Raw genomic sequence first — 13,990 nt, forward strand, 5'->3', positions numbered from 1 at the left:
TTACAATATCTCATATAAAGTATATGCTTGACCTGTACGATGATCATCATATTCAAATCTAGTTCTTCAAAATAATCTATAATTTTGCTCATTTTCAAACTTAAACTAATAATCATACCATTTATGTTTACCAAGTGTATTATCATATTGCCATGCATTTTCTGTAACATATATGTGTTTTGAACATTGTTTTGTTATTATGTCATGCTCTTCATTTTGGAGGAAATAAAGGCAATGATAATAATAATATAACTTTACTAAATACTATTGAACCTATAGAATTTTACTTAATACTATTGAACCTATAAAACTTTACTAAATACTATTGAACCTATACAATATATTTATATGGATGTAATTGCGATAATATAGTTCATTTTCGGAAATAAATTTATATTTTTTTTCTAAAGGAAATTAAATGGAATTTTCAATAATTGGTTAAAGGTGTTGTAAAAATAAATATCACTAGATTTTGCGTAAATTCGAGGCTTGCTTGGCACTTTTTAAAAAATATTGTTGGCCCTAATAAGGGCCGTTTGTGTTAGTCCCGAAAAGGACCGTTTTGGATGGCCCTGAAAAGGGCCGTTTGGTGTCTTCAGCAGCTGGCCAGTAATCTTCTTATTCTAGATGCGTACTTCATTCCCGTATTGGTGTTTGGAGTATCTGTGGTGGCGAGATGGACTTTATCCGTGTGGTAATCTTGTGGGTATTTTATGTCTTTTAATGTGACGAAGTTGTTACCATATTTCTTCTGTAGAAGTTGGTTTATTCTTTTTCGTTGCCGGTCAAATGACATCTTTGTGAGGCTGGACATTTCTTGGCGCTGGGCTCCCTCGTCAGAATTTCTGCAATGTATACATTTCGTATGCCAGACGCGATGAACTGGTCAATTAATAGGCCAGTTTCACAATCGCAAAATGTAAAGAGTTATTTCCCCTGAATTTCGCGAAAACGAGGCTCAGCCTGCTGACAAGTTGACAGTCACGCTTCAACAAGACGTCGTTGTTTACAGCACAACAATACATATCGCATTAACTAACTGTGTTGGGAATCGTAAGGTATAACCAATTGGCAGACATAATCACTCACATTACACAAGCCATATTACTGTTCAGTCCCTTTTTAAAATAATCAGAGATCATGAGATCATCCAGACCAGCAACCGCCTATCCATGGGCATGGGCCAGTCGTTACTGCATCAGACGTCAACATATGACCGCGTGTTGATCATGTAGGCTATATCAAGAGATCATTATTTGAGGTAAGTTAACTACATTAATACAAATAAGAAAAATAAAGCTGCTTGAAATTCGATCTTCCGTTTAGATTTGCATTAGTAATATTAATTGTTGCTGATCTTGGCGATGTGAGATGGGCCTAAACATCGGTCCTACAACCCATGGCCTGTAACATCATGTCTCGCGCACTGCGGTACTGCCTACTTCTGGGAATGAATGTTGTTTTTAATTAAAATGTGATGTTACAGACGGGTTAATTAAGAGTTTTACAGTCTATTGTATTTTTAAACAATCCACATATTGAGGCCAGAGTATTTTGATTTTTTTTAAAAATGAAAAACTACTGTACAGCAGTTGGTCAACGCTGTGGTTCTGTCTGATTTTTTACTATTATTACTCACGACAGGTCAATGAATGCCAACACATAGAATAAAATTTCATGTTTTATTATTACAAATGAGAAAATCATACATTGGTATGCTTACATCTCTCTAGTACTGTATGTGACTTGTCCAACCACAAGGGTATGTATACTTCTATATGTATATGAGGTCTTATTCTACCTGATTACATAGGTGGATATTGCGACAGCCTATCAAAAAATTCCTGCCATGTATGTACCTCTAATATTATTGGAGTAGGGTTTGTATTGAATGTTTATGATGAAATGACCACCCAAATATCTTATGTCTACTACATGTACTTCTGAAATACCACCCAACCAGGAATTCAGGAAAAAAAAATCTACATACCATTATTACAGAGAAAAGTTTGCCAGCCAGCTACATGATACTAAAACGCATAGTGCACGTGAATCTGATAAAAATTATTCATATCTGGTACACATGTGCAGCATTGTTAAAAGCGTAAACCCCTACCTGAGCGTAGAGTGCTGTTCGATAGGGTAAAAGTAAATAAAATTCATCCTAAAAATATCAGCCAATCAAAAACATTTTAACTATAAATCCAGACGGTATTCCCCAAGAAGAATAACTGATGTAACAGTCTAGCAGATCAATGGATCCGAAGATCACACACATATACATATACCTTCTGGTTTATTACGCACAACATGAAAGTGTTCTAAACCGAATCCTTTAAAAAAAATTTTACTCAAGTTTCAAACACATGAACATTTTCTGAAAATTAGGTAACATAACTTATAGAAAGGCATCATAGAATCATTGAAATGAAAGATATAGTCAACAATGAAAACATATTCATTTACAATACACTTTTAAAATAAATCCACTCAAAAGAAAATGTTATTCATTTAAATTGTGTTATGAAATCTCTCTGAAAATGTATGACTTACAGCATGGTGATGATAATTATGAATACAACTGTATTTGCTAGTGTCTAATTAAAAAGATCTGTAATCTATCCTGATCATTATATTTCTTATTATCATACTAATACATATGCAATTTTTGTTTATTTGTAAATAAATCTGTCCCCACTGGGGTTCGAACTAGCAACCCTTAATAAATAGAATGTACAGGGTGCCTTACTCACCTTGTGACTAGATGAAATTGCCCTTTAGACAAGTGTTAGCATGTTCATTTCTGATCGAATTTTAATCGAAAGCTTGCTACAGTGTAATTTGAACCCCAAGGGGACAGATTTTTTTTCACTATTCCTTCCTACAACAGAATGTGATGTATAAGACCTGTTTTATTTTTTTTCAGTATCATCAATATTATGACCAGTCAGGTGGTCTCCACAGGCAGGGAATGCTGTGTTGCTTCATGTTTCAACAAGGAATATCAGGTGGATGGCACAAAGTCACAAATACATTTCTTCCACATTCCAAAGGTCGTTCTCCAAACTAGAAAACTTAAGGATGAATGGTGTAACCTAATTAAACGCAGAGATGGGAAAGATAATTTTCATATGACTGAGTCCACTGTTATTTGTTCTGAGCATTTTAATAAGGAAAGTGATATCAAAATTTCTATTGGTACAAAGAGATGGAATCTTCTTCCTGGTGTTCGACCTACAGTGTTTAGCTGGACCAAGCAAGTGACTCGACGAAAGCCACCAATAAACAGGATTCCGTTTAAGGTCATTGATGAAAACGAAAGTACTGGCTATGGGGACACCACTCACCATCCAAGTGGTGGCACTTTGTCGGAACATCATGAAGAGGTAATTGATTATGTTCAATTAATTGTACTTGTTTAAAAAAGTGAGTTTAAGATGTTGAGAACCAATCATTTTTTGTAATTTGTTATTTACACACAAAAATTAAGGAAAACAGATAAATAAAAATGAAAAATCATAAAACTTAAATTGTGGGGAAAAAATCTAATACAAAAATGTACATTTGTACATGTGTGATTTTTGAGTTTATAATTTTTGACCAATGAATTCAACTGATTTGTTACCATTTTAAACATTCATTGGGATATCATAAATAATCTTTATGTTAAAAGGTCGCTGCACTTGTACATATATTGTAAAAATGTATTAGACGAGACTTTTACATATTCACAGGAATCTGGTGTTGGCATTCAGACTGAACCGATGTTGACTGTTAACACGGGAACACAGACAGAATGGTTCGACTCTGGGGATCACAGATATTCAGCTGATATGTGTGGGGGAGTTAGTACCAATATTCAAGCTTTAGATGATGAAGTGAACATTCTTAAGGCAAAACTTGAGGAAAGTAACCTTGTTATAGAACAATTAAGTATACAACTGAGTGAATTTGAGATCAACCAGTTTTCATATGAAAAAATCAAGGAAGACTCCAAAGCTATGCAGTTTTATACTGGATTTCAGAACAAGGGAATATTTGAATCTGTTTTCCTTTATCTTGAAAAAAAGGCAGAAAAATTACAGTATTGGAGAGGTCAAAGTGAGGTTTCTGAAACAAAACTGTACCAGTCCAAAGGCAGTAAACCTGGACAGAAAAGAAAGCTGAGTTTGAAAGAAGAATTTTTCATTGTTTTATTACGTCTGAAAGTTGGACTGTTTGTGCGGGATATTTCTGAACGTTTTAACATTTCACAGGGTCAGTTCTCCAAAGTATTTACAACCTGGGTTAACTTTCTCTATCACGAGCTTCCAATCATGTTCCCTTTTCCATCCAGAGAGCTCATTAGAGAAAATCTACCAGATTCTTTCAAACCATATCCCTCAACTAGAATCATCTTAGATTGCACAGAAGTATTTGTCGAAGTGCCATCAGCAATGCTAGCACAATCGGAGACGTGGTCTAACTACAAACATCACAATACGTACAAAGTACTTGTAGGTGTAAGTCCCAACGGAGTTGTCACGTTTGTATCGGAACTATGGGGTGGTAGAGTTTCTGACAAAATGATTACCAAAGAAAGTGGGGTGTTGGACTTGCTGGAGTCTGGGGACAATGTTATGGCAGACAGGGGCTTCGAGATTGCTGACATTCTTCCTGCTGGAGTAGCTCTGAATATTCCGCCATTCAAGGGAAATAGGAAGCAGCTTTCAGCAAAGGAAGTGGACGACACTATGAATATTGCTGCTGTTCGAATCCATGTTGAGCGTGCAATAGGCAGGATTAAGAACTACCATATTTTAGATGGAGTGTTGCCATTAAGTTTGAAGCATATTAGTAGCCAGATGTTTTTGGTTGTAGCATACTTGACCAATTTCTTACCACCATTAGTGCCCCCTGGAAAATCTTAATTTGCATTTACAAACAGGATTGGAATTTAGATGTTGAATTTGCTTGATATTACCAGATAATGTCCTGTAAACTGTAAAGTATCTTGAACTTACAAATATCTGGAAGTTATAAATTGTATAGTTTATGATGTTAATAACTATTTTGTATTCTCTTTTTGTGCATGTTAAGAAGAAAAAAGAATACAAATTCAGTTGCCAAGGCAAATTATATATGTTTAACTATATGGGTTTCCTGTTCCAACATTTTCAGAGCATTTAAGTAAATAGGCAAAATAATCTAATATCATGAATGATTATATATGCATTGCTATATATTGTGCTGATTCATTGAATTTGTCAGAAACAGAAATGCTTTTCTTATCTCAATTTAATAATCAATGATACAGGTATTTGTATGGTTATTGGTTAACGATGGATTGAAAGTACATTTATATATGTATATATTGTAGGCAATTTCAAAAGTAATTTTTTGCAAGTCATTTAAACATTTCAACCTTTTCATGGTTATGATTCTGAACTTGGATTGTGATTGTTTTATTTACAAAGTTATTCACTCTAGTGATTTAGATAATACTGTGGCACTTTTACACTAATGTGTTTTAAACATTATCCTTTATAGAAATAGATTTGCCTAAAAAAATAATAGATTGTAATTTTTTTTAAACCAATCAGTGTTAGAACCAATTATGAATAGACGAATGACATTGAACGGATACCCACCACTAATTTCTGCTTGATATATATTTCTATGTGATGAGATAGCAGGGGTCGATTCATACAAGAGTTAAAACCAAAAAGTTCAATATGATCATGATAGTTAATAGCTAGTGACTTGCTTTCAAATTATTCCAATTTGGGTGAAGGGTTAAACCTCTCTGGACTCTCCGTGTTAATAACTCGGGAATAAATGCCCACTTGTAAAAGAAATCTAGTGATGGGAGGTATGTTCTGTACCATTTTTCCTCATCAAATTCAATTCTTTCAGTAAAAATGTCCTGTTCAGGTCCAAACCAAACCACAAAATCAACAAACTCCATTTTTGTCACAAATAGCTGGCCCTGGATTTGAATATAGTAATTATGATTTGTTTTCAGTTTGATCTTTCCAGATTCATCTTCTTCTAAATAGAATGTTTTTGTTTTGCAAGCCTCTTTAGCAGACTTACCACGTTGACTAAGAGGGCACTTGCATTCCAGTCCTCCATAGGTTCCTTTGCTACCGATGACTATTCCATCAAGACTTGCACCATAACCAGGTCTCTCTTTTGACATAAAGATGCCAGACTTTTGAACCTTAACATGTTCTTTTTCATCACAAATTAGTTTAATGTACATAGCGATTGCATCTTCTTCATGATCTTTTCCATATTGAAGATATTTTGAGGACGGATTATCATACAACATAGATTTTAGCAGTCCATTAGGATTTTTTGAACATTTTACAATCCTTCCGAAGTTTGATGCGGTCATTTTACATTCATGTAGTTCTTTCCATAGATCATTTTCTGCCTGTAGTTTTGTATGGATTTCAATATCATTGATAAGTTCATGTGTAATTGTTTCATTTTCTACAATATGTGTTACATATCTGGCTACAAAATCTTCATCTATTGCAACATCATCAGATATATTATAGTTTTCTTTAACGACAGAAATGTTAGACATAATATTAGGTAACACATCAACTTCATTGTTACAAAGGTCCTGCTCAGTTTCAATAGACACATCCTCGACAACATCTAAACTTTCAATAGAGTCAACAAAATCAACTTCTTCAGACACATGCATACTGGTATGTAATTCAGCCGGTTCTTTGTGAAATAGAAAGTACCCGGAAGATGGAGCACACTCTGTAATGTTTTTGTACAAAATGTCTAGGTCATTAACATCAGCTGTGCAGTGTTGTGGAGCCCTTGGGTCGAATATGCTACTTTGGTTATATACTTTCTTGGATGAATCTATTCCAAACTGTATTTTTTCAATATTGATGTTTTTTACAGGTTTAGGAGGTACAGACAAATTTCTTGGAACTATCCAGCCATTCAGTTTACTGGTACATGATACTTTGCTTGGGTTAGTGTGTAATCCACTGGTATAAAAGCTGTTAACAGCAAAAAGTACTCCTCCTATGTGGTTGCATTTGCCTTGTCCAAGAATACCTAGCCTGTGGGTAAAGAATAATTGTTATAAACATTTCAGTTAAATAACTTGTAGCTGTATATATTTTTCTGCTGTGTTGCAGTATATATCAATTCATATTGTAGATATGACTAGACAGCACATAATAAATGTGATCTTAAAACTATGAACCTGACTTATGCTTACATTTACTTTACAACTGGTTAACAATATTTGCCATTTACTAATAAATATGGTTTTGGTAAATTGATGTGTCGGAGACACAGCTGATGTATAATTTTGTTTTAGATATATTTTCTTGTCAACTTACCCTGCTGGGCAATCACAAGCTGCAAACTTCACGTCACCAGTACTGTGAAACACTAACATAACTCTGTATTTGGTATGCTTCATGGAAGCAAGAACCTTTGCCTTAGTCCAAACATAACCATGTCCTGACGCAACCTCGACATTTGAGACATGTCCCTCCATAAAAAACTGATATGACTTTAACTTCTTGTAGCATGATCCTCTCATTACTTCCTCGTCATATTTAAATGTCCTAACTACGAGATAATTATGAAGTTGGTGAAAATTAAATTCGACCATTTTCCTCAAGTCTCCGCTCCATATACGATCTTTTGCTGATATTTGCAATTGCTCGTAGGAAATTTCTTTATCTACGTCAAGCTCCCTAAATGGGTCAATACCGGCGGTAGAGTCAGATACATCACTGGCATCTATATCAGCGGTATTTAACTTTATTTTAAGAGAAATACATCTCGCTATTAGAGCAGATTTGTTCCCTGTTACATTCTCATCGTTGTATTTTAAAATCTCTTTCAACTCGGCAACCTTCAGCTTGTTTAAATCTTCCGTGTTGTTCAACTTGAAATTCAAAGCCGACATTGTTGACATTGGAGACGGACACGGAAGTGTTTTTCAGCAGGCTGAGCCTCGTTTTCAGAAATATTTAAGGGAAATAACTCTAAATTGTAGTCGATTGCGGGGATTGTGAAAGGGGTCTATTGAGCTATGTTGTTGAAGATCTCTTTGGGGTATGAATCTGCCGCTATTTCATTTCCTCCGATGTGGATGAATGCCGTGTCGACATTGCATTCTAATGCTCTCTGGAGTAATGCGCTGTCCATTCTATCGCTTCGTAGACCTCCTTTCCCGAAGAAGTGTGTACCTCCTGGTGTCTCTATGTCGTTGTTGCAGTATCGTCTCAATCGCTCGATGTAGCTGCTGCCGAAAAGAAGTGATGTCATGTTGAATTATTAACTAGCAATGGATACAGCGTCAAATAGGGGCTTCTGATATATACTGGTCTATGATCTTACGAAGCTCCGCCCTCTAATTAGATGGGCGTGGCTTGAACTGCAATTACACCAATCGCGGTGCGTCTGCGTAGCCCAAGACATTTTGTAGGTGTCCCGCCCACGTTTATCAGTTTTTTAAGGATTTTTAATTATTATTCCGTAATTCGTGAACGTACAATTGCATTTTTTGATTTTGTAAAGTTTATTATATCAAACGATATTAGTTTCTGATAAAGAAAAGAACAATTGAGAATAGATTTATTTCGAATTTAAAACAATAGATAAATATTGAATTTAAAAGAATTTTATTGCTAACAATACCCAAAAGGACTGGGCGCAAATTCAAATTCACAACTTTTTAATGTCCTCTCCGTAATACAACTATACATATAACTTATCAATGTCCTCTCCGTAATACAATTATACATATAACTTATCAATGTCCTCTCCGTAATACAATTATACATATAACTTATCAATGTCCTCTCCGTAATACAATTCTACATATAACTTATCAATGTCCTCTCCGTAATACAATTATATATAACTTATCAATGTCCTCTCCGTAATACATATAACTTATCAATGTCCTCTCCGTAATACAATTATATATAACTTATCAATGTCCTCTCCGTAATACAATTCTACATACAGTATACAAACTTAGCAATTTAATTTACTCTCAAAACAATATATATAGCAAACATTAGACCAATATTAGAATACTCAGATAAAGTTTGGGATAACTGTACAAAAACGATTCTGATTTACTTGAATCTGTTCAACTAGAAGCTTTAAGGTTTATAACAGGTTTAAATTGTCAATTACGAAACAAAGCTAGTGATTTAAATTATTCAAATTACGATAAATGTATGGATAATTTGGTTGATGACTGTTCCTGTATATGGATGTTAATATTAAAAACGAAATTCATTTCTTCTTCCAATGTCCACTTTACTTTAATATTTGACATCACATCATAACAGTTTATAACCTACTGCCAGCTGATATATATAGACTCTTATTAGTTCTTATCTAAAAACGTTAACGCTTTCAAAATTATAAGTAATGTAATATTATTATGTCTATATACTCATTTAACATGTAAAGAAAGAGATTTTTTCAATGTACTGGTAATTAAGTGATCATAACAGTTCTACATTTCAAAACTACTTGAATTGGACATTCAATTAATAACAACAAATTCCATATAAACATACCCAGAGTTTTTTCCATAGTTTACAGTCCTGTTATAAGTGAAAGAATAGCAAACACTTATTATTAATTATTAATTCAATTGAAAAAGGGATGCAACAGAAAAAGAAAATGTACAACTTATTTTGAACAGACCAAATTCATGATTGATTTATGAATCTTACCAGATAAAAATTTAAAATTAAAAAAAAAAAACCAGATGCAAATAAAAAAAAAAAGCAAAGAATTACCAGTGCTAGATCTACTAAAAGAACCATCCAGACATGTCACAACTTTGACACAAGATGCACATTACATGATTGTTAATCACGGCCCCGGGTCCTTACAACGATTAATCTACCCGAACAGTACGCTAATAATAATACCTTTCAGTCCTAATTTGTTATGTTGTTTCTTTGTGTGACCACGGAAACCAGCTATACTTTTGAAATGTCTATTACACACTGAGTATTCTGCCTTTTCTTTTTTGCTGCTAACTTTGGTCAATTTCTTACAAGATGGTCCCTCAAAATCACTGTCACTGCTATTTCTGTCGTGTAATTCGTTATCTGTATACTCTTCTAACAAAAAATCTAAATCGATATCGTCATCCCACGACAAAAAGTCTGAAGATGCCATCTAGAATACATAGTACCATGATTCACAGTTAAGATGCAAGATTTTCTGCTGTTAGAACTAATTCTTGTGCTCTCCAATTGAAAATGACTATAAAATAAAACTTCACAACTTACCGGTGATCGGGTGACATGTTGACACAACTTGACGAGTACACAAGCAAACTCGCGAATGTAAAAAAAATACCAGACAGTCGTCGCCACGCTCGTTATAGCTGACATGCGAAGCCATGTGTGCCAATCGCCGTCACAACAACAACAATCCTTAGTTCCGTGTTCAAGGCGCAGGCGCAACACCAAATCTCGCGACACAAAGCTTCCGCTTCAGATAACAAAAGGTGCATGCGAGATGTAGCGAGACTTACCTATCTTTCGAGTCTCTGTGATATACAAGTCTCTGGTTATACTCATTTCTTTTTCTTGTATAATTCTGCAACATATACATTGATTAACGTTCATAATATTCATATTATTCAGACAAACCAAATTGGCTACTTAGTACGTGCCGGTTTGTAATCGGGTACTTTCTAACAAAACATCATCTTAACCAATTATATCCGCAATTCGACCGGCCATTTTCGATAAAACTTCTCCAAAAAGAACCCTCAGTAAACCGAACAAATATCCAGGTCCCGTGCATGTTCGGTTATAGAGGTTCCACTGTATATATCTTTCTCAAGCATTTAATCGTCTGTAATCCATGTGACTATGACTTGTTAAAATACAAGGGAAAGGTTCCAACATTGGTTTTCATACGGGAGAGATTTAGTCTATTTTCGATTATGATGAAACTATATATTATTTTTTGAATAAATTAAGTGTCCTTCATGACGAAAAGCTGGTTTCGTATAGAATATAATGCATAAGTTTAATGTATGTGTGTATCGTCTCGTCTCATAAACCAGATTATCCAGAACTGTTGGTATGCTTATTTGAAAATTAATATGTTAATAAAATGGCACATTTCTTTATATATAAAGTGTTGTACGTGTTATAAGTAAAGTTTAATGTACGTGTGTATCGTCTTGTCTCATAAACCAGATTATTCTGAACTGTTGGTATATTTATTTGAATATTAATATGTGAATAAAATGCCACGTTCTTTTATAAATAAAGTGATGATGTCGAGTTCCTTTTAATAGTAATGCGTAAGAAATGGTAAACACATAACTAATATACATTTATTGGTGATTGACTGATTATTGCCAATGTACAATCAATATGATACATTGTATATATATATTTGCATATTGATGTACATGAAATATGACGGTATAGGTTAAGTCATATGACATAACAATCTTAAATTCTTACTTTGCGTGTTTTAATCATATAAGGATAAAGCCAAACCACATGTGAATGGTCGTAATGATGGGATAAATTAACGTTAATTAGTGGTCTTTGCGACTGTCCAAAGTGGTCGATATACAGAACAGCGGGATGATCATGTACTATATAGTAAGACCAATGACGAGGACATGCAATTTTTATGAGTCGTGCCCCGACGGGGTCTCAAACTTGTGATCTCGTTATAACCGGAACAAGGACGTTTAGTCCGTTAATCAAACTAATAACACATGCAGGGGCGTAGCTTGCTATATAAAAATAGCCCGGGCTTGCACATAAAAAATCCTAGTATGAATTATTAATAAGCCATGGTCTTGTAAAGTTAATATATCTAATATGTATTGTCGACCCGTCAAGGTCTTGAATGTAGAATCACAAAAAAATCTAAACGTAGATTAATTAAAATTAATGATAATGAAATACGCAGATAGCCATGCTGTTTTTCGAAGTCCGGAAATGGAAACCTGAAGTCGTATCCGTTTATTATTATAAATCTAGGGGTTTCCGGTGTTTAGTTGTTTGGTGCGTAAATATGAAGAAAGCACAATCAACGATATATATCTAGATAGCAAAGTCAAAGCCCGACAGAAGAAATTGTCGAAAATGTTAAATCGACATCTAAAAGTGACACCTCTCAAATTATAATGACACTCACACCTTATTTAGAAGTATGGTCCCAAAATCCCAACCCAGAGGAAATGTACAATCTACGATATAGAGAAATATGGATTCCCATCAAGGTAGGCTTCATGAAGACAACGATTCGTACACTGTATTTTTCTATCTTTTTATACCCAATTATATGAGGCGCCGTTTTTATATTTATTCATTATTTTCACATAGGCTATGCTATGCATGATTCGAATTTTACATGTGTGAAAAATGTGAAACCCTATTTTTGCTGTATGTATTCAAACATTCGATTTTTACATATGCATAATTCGAATTTCGCATACACACAAAACGATTTTTTATATGCAAAAATAAATATTTTTGGATATCATATGTTGAAATAATTTTACTTAAATTCGACCTTTGGATATCTATAAATAAATTATGCATATGTAAAAATAGGGAATAAATATAAAAACGCCGCCTCATAGGCTCATACTATTATAAAAAAGGGGAGACAGACATCTTAGTCTAAATGCTTATAATAATGTTTACCTTTTTCCGGAAAACTATGTTTCCGTTCCGTTTCCACGGTTTACAATTTACTCTAAAAGTTGATTGTAAACATCAAAATGAAAAGAGCCGCGAGCTCGTGTAAAAAAATTGACGGGTTTTTAGGAAGAAGACATTAGAAAACGGACCTATTATTTTGATTTTAATAACACAAGTTTAGTACTATCAAGCATTACCGAAAATCATTTCCAGGGGCTGATCAATTCCTTAAAACCATTTTCCGTCGGGGGGCTTCGCCCTCCTGAACCCCCCACCAGGGCGCTGCTTCTGTACGTAATGTATTGTAAAAATGAATTGAATAAAATCGAACGAACATCGACTTTGTCATCTGTTCATTTAAAACAAAATATTATCAAGTAATACATGTATATACACTTACATAAAGATATAGTTAAATTGCTTAACATTTACTGGTCCTTTCCAAGAAATCTGGTTATCTGATTGTAGTAAAAGAAAAGAAACAATGAGGAATAGAAAGATATGTATTATATAGTATTGTGATAAAGTGATTTGATTGTTATTTCATTAGGCCCGGTATCAGTCATTTCATGCGCGTATACTGCGAGACGGAAAAATTGTTATGCTTTCTATTTCTATCACGCGTTCATTGTTTGCAATTAACATTGTCATTTGAAGACCAATATGAATAATTACAAAGTTTGTACTATCTTGAAAACGACACATTTTATAATATTACCACTTCCTCATTGCCAATGTGCAATCAATATAATGTATATATTTATTTGTATATCGATGTACATGAAATATGACGGTATAGGTGAAGTCATACGATTAGATAGTGAAGAGTATACAACAATGATTTTGAGTAATTTTCAGAAGTTATATAATCATGGCCCAGTTATAATTGTTACCTGTGGTAAGGCAGCGTCACTGAAAAGCGGGCATGCCTAGATGACCCCTTTTCCCTCGGCGCTGATCCGAGATAGGTCGTCACGCATGACTGCTGTCCAGGTAAAGTAGGAGGCAGCGCGTATGGCTGGCTGTGCTGGCGTTGCTGGTCGATAGATTAGCCCGAGGCTAACAAAACTTTAAACTGCTCAGTGACGGAAAAACTGAATGGTGGATCAACTGAACGATTTGCGGAAAACTGAACAGTGGGTCGCGAGAACTGAATGATTTCGTAAGACACTCCAATTCAAAAGTTAGCGGTAGACCCACAAACAGAACAGCATCCGCGAGGTTCCTTCACTCGAGAACGCTGTCCGTGAAAAATAGATACTTTCTGAATACTGAACGGTACAAATTGAAGAATGATCGGT

General features: G+C 34.4%; 1 protein-coding gene across 1 annotated transcript; it reads left to right on the plus strand.

The window, feature by feature from the left end:
* The first annotated feature begins 3,206 nt into the window (after window positions 1-3,206).
* LOC117318541 lies at window positions 3,207-7,214 on the plus strand. Its single transcript, XM_033873515.1, has 2 exons — window positions 3,207-3,386; window positions 3,735-7,214. Exon 2 carries the CDS (start codon window positions 3,765-3,767, stop codon window positions 4,908-4,910), a length of 1,146 nt encoding a protein of 381 aa, XP_033729406.1. The 5' UTR covers window positions 3,207-3,386; window positions 3,735-3,764; the 3' UTR covers window positions 4,911-7,214.
* The last annotated feature ends 6,776 nt before the right edge of the window (window positions 7,215-13,990 follow it).

This window comes from Pecten maximus, unplaced genomic scaffold (assembly GCF_902652985.1).
Source record: "Pecten maximus unplaced genomic scaffold, xPecMax1.1, whole genome shotgun sequence".
Lineage (NCBI taxonomy): Eukaryota > Metazoa > Mollusca > Bivalvia > Pectinida > Pectinidae > Pecten > Pecten maximus.